The 24,866-nt window shown below is 47.4% G+C and overlaps 2 protein-coding genes across 2 annotated transcripts in view; one reads left to right on the top strand and one right to left on the bottom strand.

Moving 5' to 3' along the window:
* The window catches only part of LOC134535415 (uncharacterized), a 152,636-nt gene extending 136,126 nt beyond the window's left edge, over nucleotides 1–16,510 (bottom strand). Inside the window, exon 1 of the mRNA XM_063374490.1 lies at nucleotides 16,403–16,510. The gene's annotated coding sequence lies outside the window, so the exon portion shown is untranslated. The remainder of the gene's footprint in view (nucleotides 1–16,402) is intronic.
* Nucleotides 16,511–21,497: 4,987 nt separating this feature from the next.
* Nucleotides 21,498–22,588, top strand: LOC134535242 (uncharacterized). The gene is made up of 2 exons (XM_063374312.1): nucleotides 21,498–21,836; nucleotides 22,067–22,588. Exons 1-2 carry the CDS (start codon nucleotides 21,498–21,500, stop codon nucleotides 22,586–22,588), a joined length of 861 nt encoding a protein of 286 aa, XP_063230382.1.
* The last annotated feature ends 2,278 nt before the right edge of the window (nucleotides 22,589–24,866 follow it).

The raw sequence follows: 24,866 nt of genomic DNA, 5'->3' as shown, positions 1-24,866 counted from the left end.
AATCCACCCGGCTTGGGTGTCTGTTGTAATAAGTAGCACTGAGTGGTACCTCAATAGTGCGACTGTACTGCTCCAACATGTAACCCTGAGGGTGGTGGGCACATCTAGTACCAAATAAATGTTATAACGTATCTTCGGACACAACATTCTTCGCATTGTTGGTAACGATGTAATCCAGGGACCCGATAAAGGGGAAAAAAATTTCTTTCTGTCTCACTATACTGCGGGCCTTTTTTTTCGGCAATGCAAATGTCATAACATATTTGAGTAGGTACCTAAAAACAGCACTAGCATGCTCGTATTTTATTTCTTCGACCTAAGTTAATGCCCATAGCAATCCAGATACATGCATTTTAAAAGTAACACAGACGTTTACTGCAAAAGGGACCAATCTCGCACGTGTTGACGTATGAGACATTTCGCGAATTTTGTGATCCATATCCGGCCATTAAAAGCTGTTTCCTATAATGCTAACAATTATTTTTTCATGTCCAAAATTCGATATTAAATAAGATCGGCAGTAGCATTTAAAAATCATGCTCCTAAATTTTCTGGTACAAAGCATCAAAATAATATCCCTTTAATATCCCTGGTCAGTCTCTGAATTAACATTTATGGTTTTGACTAGACAATGCCATAAATAACCTGATATCTGCGAATGTCTAAGTTTCACGAAGACCTCAAGTACGCAGTAGAAAAAATCAAACTGTTTCTTTACTGGTTACTTTTTACCGATGCGCTTTCAGTCAAGTTAATTTCAGGAGGATCGTGTATTAGCGACAGTGCTTCAGTATGTAGTTATCTAGAGCCTTGAAGTGTCGAATAATTAAGTATGGAATCAGACATTCTACCATAGCTCAAGTTTCTCAAATTGTTTTATTTTATGATTCCAAACCCATTTAAATTCAATCCATTTAAATTAAATCCATCCTTAGGTCGAATTCATACATCTTAAATTATAATGCGAACATCTCTGCTCCTCAGACACAGGCTTGGCCCTGCAGGGCTGAGACGTGACTAGTATAGACGGATAATAACACACATCCTTTCTCTCTACTCAAGATGTCTCCCCACGACAAGTTGCAAACATCATCATTCAATACAAATCTCCGATCTACATCCGGCAATTTTAATACAGGAGGAGTCGCGGGTCGCTTTATTTAACTCCATGAAAGCTTTGTTTACCTCCAAGAGAATTTTCGGGACTCCACACAAAGAATGCAGCCTTTTCCTTCGGCTGATTCGAGGGCGCTACTAGTTTGGACGGGACGTGAATGAACTTCCCATTACAACCTCACATACGTAACAATTTTCTCATTCCTCGGAAGTACTAAGGTTTGAGTACGTTAAATATTCTTATATGAAAGTAAAAACTGAAAATTATTTTGTGCATCAGAATAAAAAAAAAACAGTTCGATTAGTTAACAAACATGTTCAACACTAGGTGACTAGTTTATACTGTTTTCTCTTTGTCACATTTACCTCTGTGTATCTCTTCCGAGTTGCGAGGGCACACAATAAAATGCGCTCAACAGAAATGAGTATCGGGTCTTCTTCGTCTGTGATAAAGGTAGCTGTGCCCGGTGCTTCCCTCGCGGAAAATGAGGCGAGGAAAAATCCAATTTCGCCTCTACCTCCCCCACCCACGGAGATAATTTAGCAAATGAAGTTTGGGTGCATGAAGGCGGGCCTCCGGATATCGCAGGACGATCCAATTTGCCTTACATGGGCCAATGATCACGGCCTGCATGTTTCACCTCCAGTCACTAGCGTCAGCCAGCCTATCAGTCACTGTGTGCCTGCGGATACCCGCGTTTCAAACATTTCAACCGCACAAGTATCAACTTTAAACAGAAAAAGTTCTAAAGCTTTTCTTTAAACTACTAGTAGTAGTAATATGTCATACTATAATAAATCACTTTTAACAGGAAACTAATATATGAAGAGACTTGTGATCGCGGGTTCCCCCCTCCCCTCCCCCCGCCACGCTAAGTGTTTCCCGTGAGCCTCAGCGATGGCGGGAAGAACAGAGGCACGAATATCCGAGCGATAACTTCACTCGCTACTCGCTCAGGATTAAATATATATGTTCAAGATAATGATTCAACAGCTCGTTATACTTCAGCTCTTATTTTCTTGGCGATTTCTTTCGTTATTTTTTTTTTGACCATGCAGTGGCCAATTACAAAATTTCCACAAACCTGCAGGCTATACGTTGATAATGCCAACTACTTACACCACAAACATTTGTTCAAGCCATTGACGACAAAAAGCATTCCTAAACGCATAGTCTTAGTTAAAATCAAATAGAATATATCTCACCGTATATTTATGTTTACCTCAAATCATATATGTGGTTTTTAAGAAAGAGTCCAGTTAGATATCCATCTCAATCATTGTTTAATGGATAAATTTTATAATGATTTAATTATTCTAAGTCAAACTAAGTTGGAATTAAGATAACCAAACAGTTTCCTTTGCAAAAAAATTTCATGGGCACCCATAAAATATAACAAGAAATCCTCCTAAAACACTGCTCTGATTCGTTCTTCACCGTGCTGTACTGTTGCAGTTCTCAGGCCTCTGCTGAGTGCTAAAAATTATGACGCGAATCACTCGTAGCTTCCACACCCGTCGCTAGAAGTTGCTTTTAGAGCAGCAAGGTCTATTCTATTCGTAGAGCAGAATTTTAAATTAGTTAATGAAACGACTCTGAGAAAAGCGAAAAAGACTAGAAAAAATAATAAGACCCTGGCTTAAGACATAATTTTGTAAATAAAAAATTTCACTTCCAATATGGCTCAATTATTTAGAATTCATTTCCCTTAGTAATTGTAAACTATATTCGCGCCATTTGCCACAGATGCCATTCCCGTGGTTCTTACAATTACTATCACCTGATTTCTGTTGCTGTAACGACATTACTCCCACCAAATGTCGTATACCGAGAACTAAGATGTCACAAATCTAAAACAAAACCATAAACTAACACATAGCAATCTATATATATAGTTGTTTACTAGTATTATACCAGCCATAACTTCTCGGCAGTCGAGGCCTGAAGAAGTGTGTGACGACACACACCACGGCTCCTCAAGGAGGCCCCAGAGAGAGCATGAGCCTGCCATAACTTCACGGCAGTCGAGGCCTGAAGAAGTGTGTGACGACACACACCATGGCTCCTCAAGGAGGCCCCAGAGAGAGCATGAGCCTGCCATAACTTCACGGCAGTCGAGGCCTGAAGGAGTGTGTGACGACACACACCACGGCTCCTCAAGGAGGCCCCAGAGAGAGCATGAGCCTGCCATAACTTCTCGGCAGTCGAGGCCTGAAGAAGTGTGTGACGACACACACCATGGCTCCTCAAGGAGGCCCCAGAGAGAGCATGAGCCTGCCATAACTTCACGGCAGTCGAGGCCTGAAGAAGTGTGTGACGACACACACCATGGCTCCTCAAGGAGGCCCCAGAGAGAGCATGAGCCTGCCATAACTTCACGGCAGTCGAGGCCTGAAGAACTGTGTGACGACACACACCATGGCTCCTCAAGGAGGCCCCAGAGAGAGCATGAGCCTGCCATAACTTCACGGCAGTCGAGGCCTGAAGAAGTGTGTGACGACACACACCATGGCTCCTCAAGGAGGCCCCAGAGAGAGCATGAGCCTGCCATAACTTCACGGCAGTCGAGGCCTGAAGGAGTGTGTGAGGACACGCACCACGGCTCCTCAAGGAGGCCCCAGAGAGAGCATGAGCCTGCCATAACTTCACGGCAGTCGAGGCCTGAAGGAGTGTGTGAGGACACGCACCACGGCTCCTCAAGGAGGCCCCAGAGAGAGCATGAGCCTGCCATAACTTCACGGCAGTCAAGGCCTGAAGGAGTGTGTGAGGACACGCACCACGGCTCCTCATGGAGGCCCCAGAGAGAGCATGAGCCTGCCATAACTTCACAGCAGTCAAGGCCTGAAGGAGTGTGTGAGGACACGCACCACGGCTCCTCAAGGAGGCCCCAGAGAGAGCATGAGCCTGCCATAACTTCACGGCAGTCGAGGCCTGAAGGAGTGTGTGACGACACACACCACAGCTCCTCAAGGAGGCCCCAGAGAGAGCATGAGCCTGCCATAACTTCACGGCAGTCGAGGCCTGAAGGAGTGTGTGACGACACACACCACAGCTCCTCAAGGAGGCCCCAGAGAGAGCATGAGCCTGCCAGAACTTCACGGCAGTCGAGGCCTGAAGGAGTGTGTGAGGACACGCACCACGGCTCCTCAAGGAGGCCCCAGAGAGAGCATGAGCCTGCCATAACTTCACGGCAGTCGAGGCCTGAAGGAGTGTGTGACGACACACACCACAGCTCCTCAAGGAGGCCCCAGAGAGAGCATGAGCCTGCCATAACTTCACGGCAGTCGAGGCCTGAAGGAGTGTGTGAGGACACGCACCACGGCTCCTCAAGGAGGCCCCAGAGAGAGCATGAGCCTGCCATAACTTCACGGCAGTCAAGGCCTGAAGGAGTGTGTGAGAAAACGCACCACGGCTCCTCATGGAGGCCCCAGAGAGAGCATGAGCCTGCCATAACTTCACAGCAGTCAAGGCCTGAAGGAGTGTGTGAGGACACGCACCACGGCTCCTCAAGGAGGCCCCAGAGAGAGCATGAGCCTGCCATAACTTCACGGCAGTCGAGGCCTGAAGGAGTGTGTGACGACACACACCACAGCTCCTCAAGGAGGCCCCAGAGAGAGCATGAGCCTGCCATAACTTCACGGCAGTCGAGGCCTGAAGGAGTGTGTGACGACACACACCACAGCTCCTCAAGGAGGCCCCAGAGAGAGCATGAGCCTGCCATAACTTCACGGCAGTCGAGGCCTGAAGGAGTGTGTGACGACACACACCACGGCTCCTCAAGGAGGCCCCAGAGAGAGCATGAGCCTGCCATAACTTCACGGCAGTCGAGGCCTGAAGGAGTGTGTGACGACACACACCACGGCTCCTCAAGGAGTCCCCAGAGAGAGCATGAGCCTGCCATAACTTCACGGCAGTCGAGGCCTGAAGGAGTGTGTGAGGACATGCACCACATCTCCTCAAGGAGGCCCCAGAGAGAGCATGAGCCTGCCATAAATTCACGGCAGTCGAGGCCTGAAGGAGTGTGTGACGACACACACCACGGCTCCTCAAGGAGGCCCCAGAGAGAGCATGAGCCTGCCATAACTTCACGGCAGTCGAGGCCTGAAGGAGTGTGTGACACGCACCACGGCTCCTCAAGGAGGCCCCAGAGAGAGCATGAGCCTGCCATAACTTCACGGCAGTCGAGGCCTGAAGGAGTGTGTGACGACACACACCACGGCTCCTCAAGGAGGCCCCAGAGAGAGCATGAGCCTGCCATAACTTCACGGCAGTCGAGGCCTGAAGGAGTGTGTGATGACACGCACCACGGCTCCTCAAGGAGGCCCCAGAGAGAGCATGAGCCTGCCATAACTTCACAGCAGTCGAGGCCTGAAGGAGTGTGTGACGACACGCACCACAGCTCCTCAAGGAGGCCCCAGAGAGAGCATGAGCCTGCCATAACTTCACGGCAGTCGAGGCCTGAAGGAGTGTGTGACGACACACACCACGGCTCCTCAAGGAGGCCCCAGAGAGAGCATGAGCCTGCCATAACTTCACGGCAGTCGAGGCCTGAAGGAGTGTGTGACGACACACACCACGGCTCCTCAAGGAGGCCCCAGAGAGAGCATGAGCCTGCCATAACTTCACGGCAGTCGAGGCCTAAAGGAGTGTGTGAGGACACGCAGCACGGCTCCTCAAGGAGGCCACTGAGAGAGCATTAGCCTGCCATAACTTCACGGCAGTCGAGGCCTGAAGGAGTGAGTGAGGACATGCACCACGGCTCCTCAAGGAGGCCCCAGAGAGAGCATGAGCCTGCCATAACTTCACGGCAGTCGAGGCCTGAAGGAGTGTGTGAGGACAGGCACCACGGCTCCTCAAGGAGGCCCCAGAGAGAGCATGAGCCTGCCATAACTTCACGGCAGTCGAGGCCTGAAGGAGTGTGTGAGGACAGGCACCACGGTTCCTCAAGGAGGCTAGAGAGAGCATGAGCCTGCCATAACTTCACGGCAGTCGAGGCCTGAAGGAGTGTGTGAGGACAGGCACCACGGCTCCTCAAGGAGGCTAGAGAGAGCATGAGCCTGCCATAACTTCACCGCAGTCGAGGCCTGAAGGAGTGTGTGAGGTCAGGCACCACGGCTCCTCAAGGAGGCCCCAGAGAGAGCATCAGCCTGCCATAACTTCACGGCAGTCGTGGCCTGAAGGAGTGTGTGAGGACAGGCACCACGGCTCTCAAGGAGGCCCCAGAGAGAGCATGAGCCTGCCATAACTTCACGGCAGTCGAGGCCTGAAGGAGTGTGTGAGGACAGGCACCATGACTCCTCAAGGAGGCTAGAGAGAGCATGAGTTTGCCATAACTTCACGGCAGTCGAGGCCTGAAGGAGTGTGTGAGGACAGGCACCACGGCTCCTCAAGGAGGCCCCAGAGAGAGTATGAGCCTGCCATAACTTCACGGCAGTCGAGGCCTGAAGGAGTGTGTGACGACACACACCATGGCTCCTCAAGGAGGCCCCAGAGAGAGCATAAACCTGCCATAACTTCACGGAATCGAGGCCTAAAGGAGATTGTGAGGACACGCACAATGGCTCCTCAAGGAGGCCCCAGAGAGAGCATGAGCCTGCCATAACTTCACGGAATCGAGGCCTAAAGGAGTTTGTGAGGACACGCACCATGGCTCCTCAAGGAGGCCCCAAGAGAGCATGAGCCTGCCATAACTTAATGGCAGTCGAGGCCTGAAGGAGTGTGTGAGGACAGGTACCATGGCTCCTCAAGGAGGCTAGAGAGAGCATGAGCCTGCGATAACTTCACGGCAGTCGAGGCCTGAAGGAGTGTGTGAGGACACGCACCACGGCTCCTCAAGGAGGCCCCAGAGAGAGTATGAGCCTGCCATAACTTCACGGCAGTCGAAGCCTGAACGAGTGTGTAACGACACACACCATGGCTCCTCAAGGAGGCCCCAGAGAGAGCATGAGCCTGCCATAACTTCACGGAATCGAGGCCTAAAGGAGTTTGTGAGGACACGCACCATGGCACCTCAAGGAGGCCCCAGAGAGTGCATGAGCCTGCCATAACTTCATGGCAGTCGAGGCCTGAAGGAGTGTGTGAGGACAGGCACCACGGCTCCTCAAGGAGGCCCCAGAGAGAGCATGAGCCTGCCATAACTTCACGGAATCGAGGCCTAAAGCAGTTTGTGAGGACACGCACCATGGCTCCTCAAGGAGGCCCCAGAGAGAGCATGAGCCTGCCATAACTTAATGGCAGTCAAGGCCTAAGGAGTGTGTGAGGACACGCACCACGGCTCCTCAAGGAGGCCCCAGAGAGAATATGAGCCTGCCATAACTTTACGGCAGTCGAGGCCTGAAGGAGTGTGTGAGGACACGCACCACGGCTCCTCAAGGAGGCCCCAGAGAGAGCATGAGCCTGCCATAACTTCATGGCAGTCGAGGCCTGAAGGAGTGTGTGACGATACGCACCACGGCTCCTCAAGGAGGCCCCAGAGAGAGCATGAGCCTGCCATAACTTCATGGCAGTCGAGGCCTGAAGGAGTGTGTGATAACACACACCACGGCTCCTCAAGAAGGCCCCAGAGAGAGCATGAGCCTGCCATAACTTCACGGAATCGAGGACTTAAGGAGTTTGTGAGGACACGCACCATGGCTCCTCAAGGAGGCCCCAGAGAGAGCATGAGCCTGCCATAACTTAATGGCAGTCGAGGCCTGAAGGAGTGTGTGAGGACAGGCACCACGGCTCCTCAAGGAGGGTTCAGAGAGAATATGAGCCTGCCATAACTTCACGGCAGTCGAGGCCTGAAAGAGTGTGTGAGGACACGCACCACGGCTCCTCAAGGAGGCCCCAGAGAGAGCATGAGCCTGCCATAACTTCACGACAGTCGAGGCCTGAAGGAGTGTGTGACGACACGCACCACGGCTCCTCAAGGAGGCCCCAGAGAGAGCATGAGCCTGCCATAACTTCATGGCAGTCGAGGCCTGAAGGAGTGTGTGACGACACGCACCACGGCTCCTCAAGGAGGCCCCAGAGAGAGCATGAGCCTGCCATAACTTCATGGCAGTCGAGGCCTGAAGGAGTGTGTGATGACACACACCACGGCTCCTCAAGGAGGCCCCAGAGAGAGCATGAGCCTGCCATAACTTCATGGCAGTCGAGGCCTGAAGGAGTGTGTGAGGACACGCACCACGGCTCCTCAAGGAGGCCCCAGAGAGAGCATTAGCCTGCCATAACTTCACGACAGTCGAGGCCTGAAGGAGTGTGTGACGACACGCACCACGGCTCCTCAAGGAGGCCCCAGAGAGAGCATGAGCCTGCCATAACTTCACGACAGTCGAGGCCTGAAGAAGTGTGTGACGACACGCACCACGGCTCCTCATGGAGGCCCCAGAGAGAGCATGAGCCTGCCATAACTTCACGGCAGTCGAGGCCTGAAGGAGTGTGTGAGGACACGCACCACGGCTCCTCAAGGAGGCCCCAGAGAGAGCATGAGCCTGCCATAACTTCACGGCAGTCGAGGCCTAAAGGAGTGTGTGAGGACACGCACCACGGCTCCTCAAGGAGGCCCCAGAGAGAGCATGAGCCTGCCATAACTTCTCGGCAGTCGAGGCCTGAAGGAGTGTGTGACGACACGCACCACGGCTCCTCAAGGAGGCCCCAGAGAGAGCATGAGCCTGCCATAACTTCACGGCAGTCGAGGCCTGAAGGAGTGTGTGAGGACACGCACCACGGCTCCTCAAGGAGGCCCCAGAGAGAGCATGAGCCTGCCATAACTTCACGGCAGTCGAGGCCTGAAGGAGTGTGTGAGGACACGCACCACGGCTCCTCAAGGAGGCCCCAGAGAGAGCATGAGCCTGCCATAACTTCACGGCAGTCGAGGCCTGAAGGAGTGTGTGAGGACACGCACCACGGCTCCTCAAGGAGGCCCCAGAGAGAGCATGAGCCTGCCATAACTTCACGACAGTCGAGGCCTGAAGGAGTGTGTGACGACACGCACCACGGCTCCTCAAGGAGGCCCCAGAGAGAGCATGAGCCTGCCATAACTTCACGACAGTTGAGGCCTGAAGGAGTGTGTGACGACACGCACCACGGCTCCTCAAGGAGGCCCCAGAGAGAGCATGAGCCTGCCATAACTTCACGGCAGTCGAGGCCTGAAGGAGTGTGTGAGGACACGCACCACGGCTCCTCAAGGAGGCCCTAGAGAGAGCATGAGCCTGCCATAACTTCACGGCAGTCGAGGCCTGAAGGAGTGTGTGAGGACACGCACCACGGCTCCTCAAGGAGGCCCCAGAGAGAGCATGAGCCTGCCATAACTTCACGGCAGTCGAGGCCTGAAGGAGTGTGTGACGACACACACCACGGCTCCTCAAGGAGGCCTAGAGAGAGCATGAGCCTGCCATAACTTCACGGCAGTCGAGGCCTGAAGGAGTGTGTGAGGACAGGCACCATGGCTCCTCAAGGAGGCTCCAGAGAGAGCATGAGCCTGCCATAACTTCTCGGCAGTCGAGGCCTGAAGGAGTGTGTGACGACACACACCACGGCTCCTCAAGGAGGCCCCAGAGAGAGCATGAGCCTGCCATAACTTCTCGGCAGTCGAGGCCTGAAGGAGTGTGTGACGACACACACCACGGCTCCTCAAGGAGGCCTAGAGAGAGCATGAGCCTGCCATAACTTCACGGCAGTCGAGGCCTGAAGGAGTGTTTGAGGACAGGCACCATGGCTCCTCAAGGAGGCCCTAGAGAGAGCATATGCTCAGCATGTTCCTCGCAGGCGGCGCCTGGCTATAGACACGACTCTGAGTAGTGCACGCATGTAGGGCTGGTGGGCCGAGGTATTTATAGCCGCGCGAGGTGACCCGCGCCAGCAGTGCGCCAGCCAAGCCCCGAGGGAGATCAATGCGTCACACACCTGAGCTAGCCACGTCCCAGCTGGTCGCTGAGAGTACCCGAGCCACACACGTGATGGTATCAGAGACAGTCCCAGCAGAGCAGTTCTGCCCCAGCTAGTCGCGCGTGCTCAGTCTGGTAGTACCCGAGATGTTCGTTCATTGCCAGTCGTACTCGAGCTGGCTTCGCCCCATCTGGTCGTACTCTACATGGCCGTAACTGACCTGAGCTGAATGTACCCGAGCTAGTCATACCCGCCATGGAGGTGCCCGAGATGACCGTACCCAATCTGGTCGTACCAGAGCTGTTTTTACTGGATCTGGTCTACCGCGATTTAGGTGAGCCTGATTATGTCGTACCCGAGTTAGCTGTACCCGAGCTAGTAGCACACATAGCTGGTCGTACCCCAGCTAGTAGTGCCTGACCTAGTCCTGTCCGTTCAAGGCATACCTGAGCTAGTCGTGCCGAGATTGTTTTGCCATATCTGGACGTACCCAAACTAATCTTGACGTATCTGGTCGTCCCCAGGATAGTTTTACCCGATCTGGTTGTACCTGAGTTATTGTGCCCGAGCTGATCTTGACATATCCGAGTGTACCTTAACAGGTTGTACTCAAGCTGTTCGTACCCGAGTTTGTCTTGCCCGATTTATCGTACCTGAGCTCCTGAGTTTGTGAAAATTACTCTCACATTCAGTGCACTTAGTTAAAAACTGTTGAAAACCTTCGAAAGCTTGGAAGAAAGAGACACTGGGAAATATGAGGAATGTAAATCTCTTAAGGTGAGTAACCTGTAACTGGTTGTAGATGTGGAGCTTTTAACGGAACAAGTGACTGGCATTCAGCACTTGCTACCGGCGCTGCAAGTATAATTTATTTCCGAACAGTGTGAGGAGTTTCGTGACACCACAAAAATAATTCAGGAAAGTAATGAGAAACTAGAGAATGAAAATGTGATTTTATAAAAGTCGGTCATCCTGCTGGAAGAAAGAGTAAACGAACTTGAACAATAACAGGCGAGACATGAACATTGAAATTGCTGGAATGACTGAAACAAGAGGCGAAATGTTGCAATAGTAAGTGAAATCGCTAAGTGTGTTGGCATAGTGGTGGGTGATAATGATGTCGAAGTAGTTAACAGACTTACAAGCAGCCGATGAGACCAGTCTGGGCTGATACTTGCACAACTGCTCTGCCGACACACGAGACATCAGTGGTTACAGAAATTTAAAGAAAACAAGACGCAATTGGCCTCAGAAATAAATTCAAGATTTCCTGCAAGTATGATTTTTACAAACGAACATTTCGCACACTACAATAAATCTTTTCTCTGAGAAACGAAAAAAAAAAATTGGCAAGAGAGAACAAATTTAAGTTTGTGTGGGTACGCGACGCAAAAATATTCGTAAGAAAAGAAGAGGAGAAACCAGCCACAAGAATCAGACGTCCGTCAGATCTTGAAAATTTAGAGCCTTCAAGAGTTTCTAGTTAAATTTGTAAGTTTTAAAATTTTATAATGAATGAATTTTTACAATCATTAGACGCAGGCATTATTACATGGGACTGTCTTGACTGTTTTGAATTAGATTGAACATTTACTGATAATGTTTTCAGTGACCTGCATTTCCATATTAGAACTATAAGCAAAAATTTCAAAGAGTTGTTGATCTTTTTGTCAGATATTAAAGCCAGTAGTTCTAAGTGAAACCTGGCTAAGCGGATAGGTTCGCGGACTTGAGCAACACAGCGGCTCAAACAAGTGCTGAGCAGTGGCGTCTGAGGAACGACCTAGAGGAGATGGTCTCTGCTGGTGAGTCGGTGTTGGCTTCAGCTGTTTCAACGATGCTTCGCTTTTAGCCGTCTACAGATCTCCTTCTGGATGCCTTGATCACTTTCTTAGTTCATTAGAGAACGCATTGCCAGTTCATAACACCACACGGTTAATGCTAGTATATATGTACGACCGTTTACGATAAATATACAGAGAAATATTTGAATATTCTTGCTTAGCATGGCTTGACATCTTGTATAAACAACTATACAAGCATAACACCTTTCTCACAAACCTGTATGCGTATGCAAAAATGAAAAAAAATTAAATGACGTTTATGCTTCAGTGTTACACACTAATATTACGGATCATTTTGCTACTGTAATTAGTTATAATATTATGTGTCAAAGGTCCTTTGCTAAAATTACGATGCGTACAAATTTCGGTAGGTAAGTTTTGTCCGAACATTTTGAATAAGAATCTTGGAAGTGTGTATTAAATGAACTAAACCTTGACAGTGCAACATATAATTTCATAAGTTTGCTAGAAATTTATATAGATAAAGTCAATTCGCTTAAAATTAAAACGCACAAGATAAAAATTTTAAAACCGTGGATTATAATCGGGTTGGTGAGATCTATTAGAACAAGAGACAAAATTAAGCAAAAAAGTAATTAATCAACCATTTAGTACGCAGCTAACATATACATATTATAATTACAAAACATGCATAACTCTCTTATCGATAACTAGAGACAATCGATATATAACCATAATTGCTGAAGCACAAAATGATTCTAAAAAAAAAGTGGAAATTTTTAGAGGTCACTGGCTAAAAAATTAAAATGTTGATATTAAAACTGTATCAAACGATAACAACATAGTAAATGCCATGTCAAATTCCGAAGAAGCAGCAAATACACTAAATAAATACTTTACAAATGTTGGATATGTTATGGCTTCTGAAATCCTTAAAATAAGTCTAGTAATAAATCCTCAAATTACTGAGTTAGTAAAAAAATTTGTCAAATGTTTTTATATTTGGCTCCTGTATTAGAAAATGACATACAATCTATCATTTCTGAAATAAACAACTCCAGTGCGTTGGGTCCTGATAACATAAGTGTAAACATACTAAAAGAACACAAATATAATTTATGCAAACCTATAGCTCATATAGCAAATTTAAGCTCAAGTTGAGGTAAATTTCCTGAACGGCTAAAGGAAGCGATTGTTACACGCTTGCATAAGGGGGTAGCCCTGCATCTTCTAATTTTAGACCAATTTCAATATCAAGTAACATCTGAAAAATTTAAAAAATGTGTTAAAAACAATTAATGTAAATTTAGGTAATTACAAAATACTGCCTGTAAACCAATTTGGGTTTAGAAATTTTTTTTAAGTACAAATGATGTTTTAGAAAAGTAACAAGCTCGGTTCACAAAGCCATAGAACATGATAATAATGTGTTTGTGTAATGTTGGATTTTGTTAAGGCTTTTGATACAGTATCACATAAAATATTTCTAGATAAGTTGGATAATGTAGGAATAAGAGGTTTGGTAAACATTTGGTTTTAAAGTTATTTTGAAGATAGTTCTCCGAGAGTTAAAGTAAATAATAAAAAAGGAATCTCTCTAAAAATAAATATAGGGGTCCCACAGGGCAGTATACTTAGATCAATTTTGTTTCTTATGTGTATGTATATATACATATAAATTATTTATGTAACGTCGACATAGAAGGACAGATAATTTATTTTGCTGATGATATTGCAATTTTATTTTCTTATGAAAAGTAGCCTTCTCTATTTGAAACGGTTATTAATGAACTTAAAAAAATAAAGATGTATTAGATTACTGTTTTATTTCTCTAAACATAAATAAAACAAAATATATTACTTTATCTGCCAACTTTTCTGGTCAGCCTATGGAACATGAACTTAAATTTCACGTATGTAATGAAATAAGCGTTAACTGCGAAAAATGTATAGTTGTAGAAAGAGTACTGAACATAAAAATCCCTAGGTATAATGCTCGACTCTTATCCGAAATGGGACAAACATGTTTCATATTGTTACCTCCTGTCAATATCTTACAATCAAAATTCGAAAAATGGTGTATAAATCGGTTGAACTAAGATCTATATGATCTCTTGAAGGAATTAGAATGTTTTCTGCATTATGGCCTTCTAGCCTGGGGAAGAATGCGCAAAACGTCAGTTAAAAAAAAACTTAAATTACAATTCAAAAACTTATTCTACGAGTCATTAAAAAAAACATACATACCCATCCAAGGAACTTTTTACACGTTTAAGACTTTATCATATTAAATGATTGTGTATTATATCTGCCTGAAATAACGAGAATGTATCGAAGGGAAAATAAGTTCAATTATGTGGATCATAATTATCCTACACGGCATAGATAGAACATAATTTTAACAATTCCTCTACTTCATAAAACAATTTCACAGAGCTCTTTAGAATTTTTGTTTTCCAAAATTGTAGTTATTCTTTCTGAAAAATTGAAAACAAAAATTATTTTCAAGTTAGTAAATACATCAATCTTTGGCTAAATAATTTAACTGTTGAAGATATTTCTGTAATAATCAAATAAAGTTTTATATACTGTATTAATTTGTGTACCTACATAATTTTTTTGTCTTTTTTGTCTACCTTTTATAGAATTTTTTTTAAACTTACCCCCTTTTCACCCCTTAGGTTTAGAATTTCGGAAAATATAAATATTGTTATTGGTAGTTTTCACATTATTATTGGTACCCAATATCATCTATTAGGCTTAATTAAATTCGGAGATATAATTATTAATCTTCAAAAATTGTTTTATTTATCTCGTCACTCCTTATGGGTTGAAGTTCACAAAATATAAAAATTTTGTGGTTGGCAGTTTTAGTATGTTTATTATTTGTACCAAATATTATTTATTATGCTTTATTAAATTTAGAGATATTATTATTCACCTTTAAAATATACTTACTTACCCCTTTTTAATTCCTTTTTGCTAAATTTTTTATTTTTATTGAAGTTTTCGTATATTTATTATTGGTACCGATTATATTTTCCTTAGCTTGATTTGTTTAATAGCTATATTTAATTATCTTAAAATCATATTTACCCTTTTTCATCCTCAATGTAGAAATCTGTATTTATTTATAGCCTTTTTTTAAAGTTACCAAAATAACTTTCTAATAAAATAAGTTCATAAAAATCCGTCAAGTAGTTTTCGATTAATTAAAAAAAAAAAAAAAGACGAACAGACAACAAAAAAATTTTAAAACTATATTTTTGAGTTCTTAATAATGTAAATAGCCATTTTCAATACTTCTATCATCACTTTATCCAATGTAGAGACTTCTTGCTTCGAACAATTTCATTATTAGTATAGACATACAAATTTACTATTTCTAATTTTGGGGTTTACTCGAATTTTAATTACAATGTAGGTACCTGTAGATTCGCAAACATTTACAATTTATAGTAAACATCGCTCTTAAGAAAGTGAAAATTTTAGAGACGTAAGATAATTATAAAGAATAAGTACACTGAGTTTTTGCTAATTAAATTTTTCCAAATAAATAAGTTTTAACAACGATATGATTTTAAGTTAATTTAAATTTTTAAAAACCCGAGCGTAGTTATGTTTTGAATAAGACAATAAAATTCGTTACCGTCATGTTAAATATTGTATTGTATTCTAACGAATTAAAAATATTATTTGTATTTTTAACAACATTTTAAACTATAATAATTTAGTGTATAATTAAAGGAGAACAAATATCAACCAAAGTTATTTTCTTTTCACAAAATATTAAGGAATTACTAACTGAAATAGTTTATTTACTCCAAAATTGTTGACTAATACAATTAATACATAATTTCAGAAAACATTTTCCCCAATATACAAGACAATTATGTTATTCTTACAAACGAAAAAGCAATTTTATTTGTTTAATTTTTGTATGTGTTAAATGTAATATATTAAAATATATTTTATATATATTTTCAGGAAATAGTCAAACTTGGGCTTAATATGCCTAAAACCTTTTTGTCAAACATTTAGTTACAAATAAAACTAAGTGCTTATATTTGTATAGCCTTTATATTATCTACTACAGTATTATTTACATTAGAAAACCTTTAACCACTGCTTGACCGCTATTTAACGATAAATCTATTACAATGGACGATGAAAACATTTATTTTCCTGTTTTTCGTGATTGAATGTCTTGTATTGACTTCATGAATAATACGCTATGGTTTTAAAATTCTTGTACGTTGATCTTTGATCTATATTTACTGTAACTCTATGTAGCAAAATACAAGTGTTTCGCACATTTCTATCACCTTTGGCGTTTATTTTCACAGTTCGTTTTCTGTGTCACTGAATGAGGTTTTTTTTGCCTATATTATATTTTAATGATTTTTATTTACTTTTACATGTTTTACTGTAAAGTTTTTAAAGTTAGATTTAATCATCGTTATTATTTTGCCACGCTGGTAGTTGCAATATTTCTTAAAGACACCGGCAAGGACACCAGTGCTGGTTGTACACAACAGGCATGTGTTCAGAGATGCACGCAGGTAAGCGAACATGCCACAAGGTTCAGACAGCTCGACTGTACGAGTACCTGCATGCTCCCCAGGTATCCAGAGCAGCTGCCCACTGGCCACACGCACTCGCGAGGAGGTAGCTGGTTCGAGTCCCCAGTCGCGCTGCGCTCCCTGCCCTAGCCCCGGCCGCACTGCCGCGCCGCGACGCCTCCCCCCCCTGCGTCACTCCCCCCCTGCCGGCGTCTCCATGGCGACGGCGCGGCGTCCAGGGGGGGTGACGTCACCCCCACCCCCCACACTCGGCTCGCAAGTCCGCAATCTGCACGCCAGGCTGGGAACTGCTTGCCACTCGCAGCCGATACAAAGTTACCCATACAGGAAAAACCTGTAATATTAACCATTATGTACACTTTACAAAATTATTTAATTCACTATTTATATCATTGACCATTGTATACCTACTGGTTTTCCGTAAAAAGTAAGTTTTCATAGGCTCCTATTTGCACCATTCTCCCGTAACGCATCGGACTCGGAAAGTAATGAAATTATTTAATATGCCAAGGTCGGTTAAAATTATAAAATAATATCTAATAAGCCTAAATTTTTTTTCAAGACCTGTGAAATATTATTAGATTTTACTTAACGTTGTTATTTAGCAATTTTTGTGAAATGAGTGTTTTTATGTTTCGTTCACAATGGTCATTGGTCGCTTCTGCCTCTGGGACTGGGACCCTGGTATCATCCAGCAACTTCTTCAAAGCCCTGAAGATGTCCGCGTCAGTGTTTCTTCTTCTGGATGCATTGCGAGCCACGGGCCTACAGTGCAGTTTGTTAAATTACATATGTTTAAACTTGTTTGTAGCATTTTTCGCTGCACCGTAATATATACCAACACCATTTACCACTCCACCACACGTATCGGACGGATATTTGATATTACTATTTCTTTAGCATCTTGCGAGCTAATAACAGTAGAATACGAAGTCGGTATTGTAAATTAACGCCTGAACATAACTTAAGACAGCTGTAGTTGGCATTATCGTGACTGTTGTGTAACAACAAGAAAATTCAAAAACATCATTTTCTACCCTATACTATTACTTTCGTTACACAGAAGACATTTATCTACAATACCACCATTGTAATATGTAATAGTGTGATTATTCGACAAAAATATCATTTATACTTTCTCTAATCAGATCTTTACATGACAATATTACTTGAAAATTTATTTCCAATAAACTATAAACTACACACAACCTTAAAGGCTAGAACATTGCATACAAGGGCGTCGCCAGGATGGGGTGGAAGGGGGGGGGGTAGTTGCCCCCCCCCTAGAGCCCTGGAGATTCAAAAAAATGTAGCCAAATGCAAAAAAATACACACTTTTCCCACAACTTGCCCCCCCCCCCCCAGGCCATCGGCTGGCGACGCACTTGATTGCATATCATATACATTGTTTAAATACATAAAACATTATGTCTTAGAAAATTGATACATATGTTATTATGAGTAAACAAAAATAAAATATGATGTTATAACATATAAAAGAATTTTCAGAGCAATAATCTAAAGCAAAGTAATGGTCAAAAAATAAGATATTTGCAGGAAGTTCAGTAATTGTTTGGAATAAATGTAATGGGTGGTGGGGAACACCCACAATAGTTTTTTAAGGACATATGCCTGCAAACATTACACTACAAGCTTATACTGTAGTTTGTTGTAGACAGATGCATGAAAATTTAAATTTCATGCACATTAGACAAAATAGTACTTGCGATCGCAGTAGCGTGACATTCAAACCCTCTGCTATAAGAAGTTGATGAGATGGGCACATACATTAGTGTTAGCCATTTGCAGTAGAACAATAGTTCTGCTGTCGTACATTACATCTCTCCTACCGGTACACCATATTGTTATGAGGAACACAAGCTACAACTGAGCAGCCAAGCAATAATTTCCTGCAAAGCAACAGGCTTTGTCCCAAGAGCAATCCAGGGCAACGCCGTGATAATACACAACATTGCCGATGGCACATTCTCCCAGAGGTTTCAAATAACCGTGTGTAACTGGTCAATACGGGGTCTTCGCCCACCTCTGTGGCTCCTATTTTGAATATTCAATATTCGAAACCCTGCAGTAGAGCTGGGAGAGGCCACTAAAGTCGCGCCTAGAGGACTTATCTTCCAGCCCACCGGAGCTGACGTCTCGGCCAGGGCGACTGTTTCCTTACGGCCAATGAAGAAGCTTCATTTCAAATATCAGTCAGTAATACATTCAAACTATGCTCAAAGAGGTATTTAATATCTGATGTTTCACTGAGAAATTATGAACCAATATTTTAGTATCACAGAAATGAAGCATCGAAGATACAGCAATTAAAATTCTGCCCACAAATATCAAATTTGATAGCAGGGTGCGGCTAAGTCTGTTCGAAGACCTGGAGAACTCCAGGTCAGTAAACATCCATCCACGAGGAATGTGCCATTGCACAGCTGTTGTGTGTTGCATACTCGGCTTACTTAACCTTTTTTTTTGTTGGCAAACTGGACGTCACGTATTCTCTATTTTTGTAACTTCCTTGTTTTCATTTATATATTTAAGGTAAGTTACATTAATTTTGTTGTTGTTTATATTGTTATGTTATAACTTCTAATGTGAATCTTTTGTGTGTTATCTAAATCAGTTAACTAAGTTCAATATATGACTGTTGTGAAGTACCACAAGACTGGACTCTTATAATATAAAATAACTAAAAACAAATCTTGAAACAGATACATATGAACTTCGAATAATAATTAATGATAAATAAGGTATTACACAATCTTGGTTTAGGAAGAAAGCCTAAATGTTCAAAATATTTGTTACCAGCTTTAACATCTAGTAATGATATCTTTGGTCATCTTGGTTGTGGAATGACTTGCACATGTCCTGATGTCCCGTCCCGGTCTCACCTCTACACACAATTGGGTGTTCTCGGTTGGCAATTCCCACTTGGGCACCCCTCCAATCTCTTCCGGTCCACACATGAGGTCTGTACAGTGCTCGCTACCTTTTTCTTAGAACATGACATTCATATTTAACTGTTGCCTTTTTTTTCTGAGACCCCCATCCTACACACCATGACCCCACTCCATGGCCCATTCACAATTGGTCGGCGGGTCTCGACCACCAAGATAGGTAGTTCTTAGTTCCTGTCGGGTATCCTTACACTTCCCGTCTGTGTGCCTTTATTCACAGTAAACTGCGTCTCTATCGCCATTTGGACACTGGGAGGCCGCCGAGAGAGATACTGTCACTCATCTGCGAGCAGCTGTCACCGCACTTGAGACCATTCCTGCGGAGCGCAACCGAATTGGAGCTGTCCGAGTTTGTCGAGCGGGCAAGGGAGATTGAAGGCGACTTGCGTGTCGTATGGGAAGTGAGGACGCCGTCACTCCCGAAACACGAGGCGCATGTTCAGTGGCAGGTGGCACCAGAGGACACCTTGGCGGTGGTGCCCTATGTGCCTCAGCCTCCCCCACGTCACTCAAGGCCGCAACTCGAGGCCAGACCGGACCAAGCGGCACGAGCGCCACGTGGACAGAAGCACGAGTGACAGCAGGCCACCACAGTGTCGCTATTGCCCCTCTGAGCAATACCAATGGCACGCGGACTGTCCGACACAGGACACAGGTATGGAGGAAGATGGAGGTCGAAGGACGCCTGCCAGGAAACTTCTGGTAGAGGGCAGTGATCTAGCCGGCCACTGTCCCCAACACACCCGCCCGACTGACCAGCACCAGCCACCACCGGTGAACCAGGGGAAAGGTTGCCGACTAGCAACTCCATCAAGACTCATAGCGGATAGAAACGACCAGCCAGTGGACATCATCAGCGTGTCAGCGCCAGGGGCCACCTGTGTCACATCACCAGTAGGTGCGGCCAGACCCACCCGGTCGCCCGAAGACCCAACAGCCCCTGCGACGAGTGGAGGCGCACCTGCCTGCCTGCCTTGGATGGCTGGGTGATGACAAGGCCTCGCTGCTCCGAGTCCCGGTGCTCCTGAACGGGCCTGGACCTGGAGCCATACGAGGGGACCGTGCTACTGGCCACCGAGGGGACCAGCACGCCCACTGCTGGGTATGCCCACGTAATCATCGATGTACGTGACCAGTCTAGTCAGACGAGCGCCCTGGTGGTCCGAGGACTCCGAGATGAATTGATCCTGGGCCTACCATGGTTGGTCCAGGAGGATGCCACCATCGACATCTGGCAAGGTAGACTGCACATGGGTCGCCACGGCCGTCGCACGGTGTATGGCATGGGTCGAGTGGTTCCCTCCCTTCCCTCCAATCTGGTCTGACTGGAAGACATCGCCAATGACGTGCCTCCTGAGTAAGTCACCCTGTTCGAGGACGTGCTGTCGCAGCACCCCCAAGTCTTCGCCACCACGGACATGCCTAGACGAACGACGATAGCAGAGCACTCTATCCCAACCTGGCCCCATCAACCAGTCTTCGTGAAGCCCCATAGTTTTGGAACTGTCGAGCGGAAAGCCATAGAGTAGCAGATTGCGGAGATGCTCAGGGATGGGGTGATAGAGCCTAGTGAATCCCCCTATAATAGTCGAGTGGTTATGGCCACCAAGAAAGACAGTTCTCTCCGCTTCTGTGTGAACTTTAAGCCCATAAACCCGGTAACTATCCCTGCACCCCCACCCCTCATAAACATTGCAGATGCCCTTGCGGGGCTGGGGGATGCCACCATTTTCACATCATTGGACCTAAAAAGCGGCTACTGGCAGGTCCCAGTCAAACCCGAGGACCAGCCGAAAACAGCCTTCACCGCCTCGGATGGCTGCACATTCGACTTCTGTGCCATGCCATTCGGGCTGATGGACCTCCCCACGATGTTTCAGACCATGATGGTCCGCATCCTGGATGGGTTCGTGGGCGAATTCGTCACGGCCTCCCTTGATGACATGATCGTCTGGTCCAAGTCGTGGGAGGACCACGCGCGACACCTCGCCATGGTCCTCGAGCAGGTGGCCAGGCATGACCTAACATGTGCGCCCCGTAAGTGCCGCATCGGGGCGGCGGAGCTCCGATCTTGGAACATATCGTCAATGCGGAGGGCTGCCGGCTGCTGCCAGAGCACTTGGACCTGATAGAGACTAAACCTGCCCCACGCATGAGGAAGGAATTGCAGCGCCTCATGGGCCTCTTGAATTGGCTGCGCTCCTTCATCCCAGACTTCGCGACGGTGACTGCCCCTATCACAGACCTACTCTCGCCCAAGATGAAGTACAGGTGGACTGCCGAGGCAGACCACGCCCTGGCTGCCATCAAGAGCCTATTCCAGAAGAGTCACGTCCTCTCACATATAGCACCAGGGGAGCCCCTGTACCTGCAGACGGACACCAGCAAGGTGGGCATGGGGGCGGTGCTATACCAGGTCGGCCCCGACGGGGAGCAGAGAGTGTTGGAGTACACCAGCTCCAAATTTGGGCCAGCTGCGAGGAATAATGATGTAAACGAGTAGGAATACTTGGCAGTAGTGTGGGCGGTCAGCCGCATCAGGCACTACCTTGAAGGCAAGGAGTTCACCCTGAGGATGGACAACCAATGCCTCAGATGGCTGAATACCATGCAGGGGCCTAAGTCCAAATTTACTAGGTGGGCCATGACCCTCCAGAACTATGCCTTCCAAGTTGAGCATGTGCGGGGAAGGCGAATCAGATCGCTGATGAGCTTTCTCAGCACCCTGACCCGACCAATGTGTACGAGGATGAAGGGTCCTGGGAGGACCTGGTTCCCCCTCAGGGCCATTCCTCCTCCATAGGGAAGTCGTCCGGGTGTGCGGCCCTGTATATGGTGACACACCAGCTCAAGAACCCCAGTCCCAAACAAGTAGACACCCTATCCAACCTCATCAGTGCAGTTCAGCAGGTGCAGCGGGGAGTTGCAGCCACCAAGGATGCTGTGGAGGTGTGTGGCACCCAGGTGTTGCCGTACCAGAGGGTGGTCGACGGGGTCCTGCAGAGTAGGGCACCTGCAGACATGGAGTTGTGGCGAATCTATGCCCCAGAGGAGGCTCGAGCTGCCATCCTCGTGTACTTCCACGACCACCAGATCGCGGGGCACCCCAGCAGGGAGCAGATGGCAGAGGTGCTGCGCACCGAATTCCACTGGCCGGGGGTGACCCGGGACATCAGGGAGTACATGGGGAGGTGTCTTCATTGTCAGCACTGCAAGGCGAGGAGGTCGGATGGCGAGGAGTAGCAGCATCCCAGACGACCCCAGTACCCCTTCCACACCATAACACTAGACATTATGGGCCCTTATCCCTGGAGCAGCAAGGGGAAAAGGTTCCTCGTGGTTGTCACAGACCTTTTCACCAGGTGGGTGGAGGCCTACCCTGTCTCCAATGTCCGTTCAGGCACGCTGATAGCCCTGTTGGAAGGGGAGGTCTACCCCCGGTTTGGTTACCCGGCAGTGGTCTTAAGCGACAACGGCTGCCAGTTCACAGGAGCCAGGTGGAAGCAGGGATGTCGAAGGTGGGGGATAGACCACCACACTACCCCCACATACCACCCGAGGGCCAACCCAACCGAGAGACGGAACCAGGAGATCAAGGAGCAGCTCCATCTCTGGTTGTGTGAGGACCACAGCAAGTGGGACACACATATTCCAGCCCTCCTGTACTGCTTGAGATGTAGAACGAGTACGGTCACGGGGTACACGCCGGCAGAACTAGTCCAAGGGCAGAACTTGGCGAGTGCTGTGTGGTGGCAGCTGCTACGGTAGGCGGGTAGGGCGAGTCGCTGCAGGCAGAGCTGGCAGGGAAGCAGGAGCAGGCCAGGCTGCGGCAGGAGACCTACCTCCACCAGCACACGCCACAGATGGTCAGGCCACCACCCGCACTGACGCCCGGCAAACAGGTGTATGTGCACCAACATCCCCTGTCATCAGGCACCAATAAGTTCTGCACGGGGTTGGCGCCAAAATGGGCGGGGCCCCGACTGGTTCTGTGTCAGGCTGGACCTACGTCCTACCTTGTACAGATGCACAGCAGTAGACCGACAAAGATACACTGGGACGACCTGCGACGCGTGGCGGACACAGAGGTGGACACAGGGCTGTTCAGAGGGGAGGAAAGCCACCGACTGTACCAACGACATCTCATTCTGCAGGAACCAGGGCTCCAAAATCGCGTACAGGGAGACGTCCACAGGCCCCTAGGGAGGCAGGAGACTCCCAAACGGACCCATCGCCCACTGCCACAGACATTGTGGAACACATGCACTTGTCGGACTCGGCCCCAGTTGACACCACACCGGATTTGACACCACCTGACGCAACAACGGACTCGACGCCCACTGCTGTGGGATTGGGAGTGCCCAGTAGGGCCAGAGGGGAGGGGGCATGTCAGGCACCTCATGCCCAGGACTTTTGGCAGGGCCTGGAAGCGACCCTGGACTACCTGGTGACGGGATAGAGAGGAGGAGCCGCCAGCGACGGGGGGCGGTAGGAGTATAGGGAGCCATCAGTGGTGGAGCCCAGGGACAGTTAGTGTGAGGGGCGGGTAGCTGAGGCACCTCTTCGCCTTCAGATCCCCTGGACGGGAAAGAACGAGTCCTGAGTGACTGTCTGGAGCCGGACTCGGAGGACGAAGGGGAGTAGTCCGAGGAAGGGCAGGGCCTCTCGCATCCAATCTTTGAGAATGGCGTCGACATCTCCGGGTGCCACCTGTCGGATGGCGAGATGAATCTAAGGGACGAGGAGGGGTACTACCCGAAGCCAGAGAGGCAGGAGGCCATAAGCGAGTGCATCGCTGACGACCCAACCCCCACACTGTTTGAATTGTATCCGCAGGCGACGCCCACCCCTAGGGCGCGGCTGCCGTCTATGGTTCTCAACTCGCAGGCAGCACCCACAAGGTAAGCGGGAAGCGAATCCGACCCTTCAGGATGTCCCTTAAGGTCACGTACGATACCCTACTACCTGAGCGATTATGTGTGTCCCACCCTAACCATGCCAGTATGTCACGACAAGCCGAGACCCAGGTGCAGTGTTATGAAATTGCTACCCTCCTGGGAGCAGTGTGAAGTAGGCCCCCAGATCCGACTTCCACAGTGTTCGACGAGTACCACGTGCGGCGTGTTGTGCCTGAGAGATGTCGGTGCGCATAGCGGCCTCGCGGGAGGGGGGCATTTGACGTCGACCCAAGTGCCGCCTGGCTTCCTACAGGCCGTTATGACGCGCCGACACCCCTCCTGCCAGTTACGCATGTGCGGGGAAGTGTAGTCATGGAGGGGGGGGGGGCAGGCAAAGAGCGGGCGCGCGGAGCAACAGTCGGCCGCGAGCGAGCGGAGCGAGTGGTTGTGCGAGTGTGCGAGGCGGAGTTGAGAGGACATGGCCACATGGTTCGAACCCCTCTACCCCAGAGCAGCCGGAGCACCTAGTACGCCACAGGGGCTCAACCTGGACGACGACAGGCCTATATATGTTTAAATACTCAGAAAATATTTACAAAAAAATAATAGTTACTTAAAACAAA

Source organism: Bacillus rossius, chromosome 8, assembly GCF_032445375.1.
Source record: "Bacillus rossius redtenbacheri isolate Brsri chromosome 8, Brsri_v3, whole genome shotgun sequence".
Taxonomy (NCBI): Eukaryota; Metazoa; Arthropoda; class Insecta; order Phasmatodea; family Bacillidae; genus Bacillus; species Bacillus rossius.
This window is presented reverse-complemented; position numbering and strand designations above follow the sequence as displayed.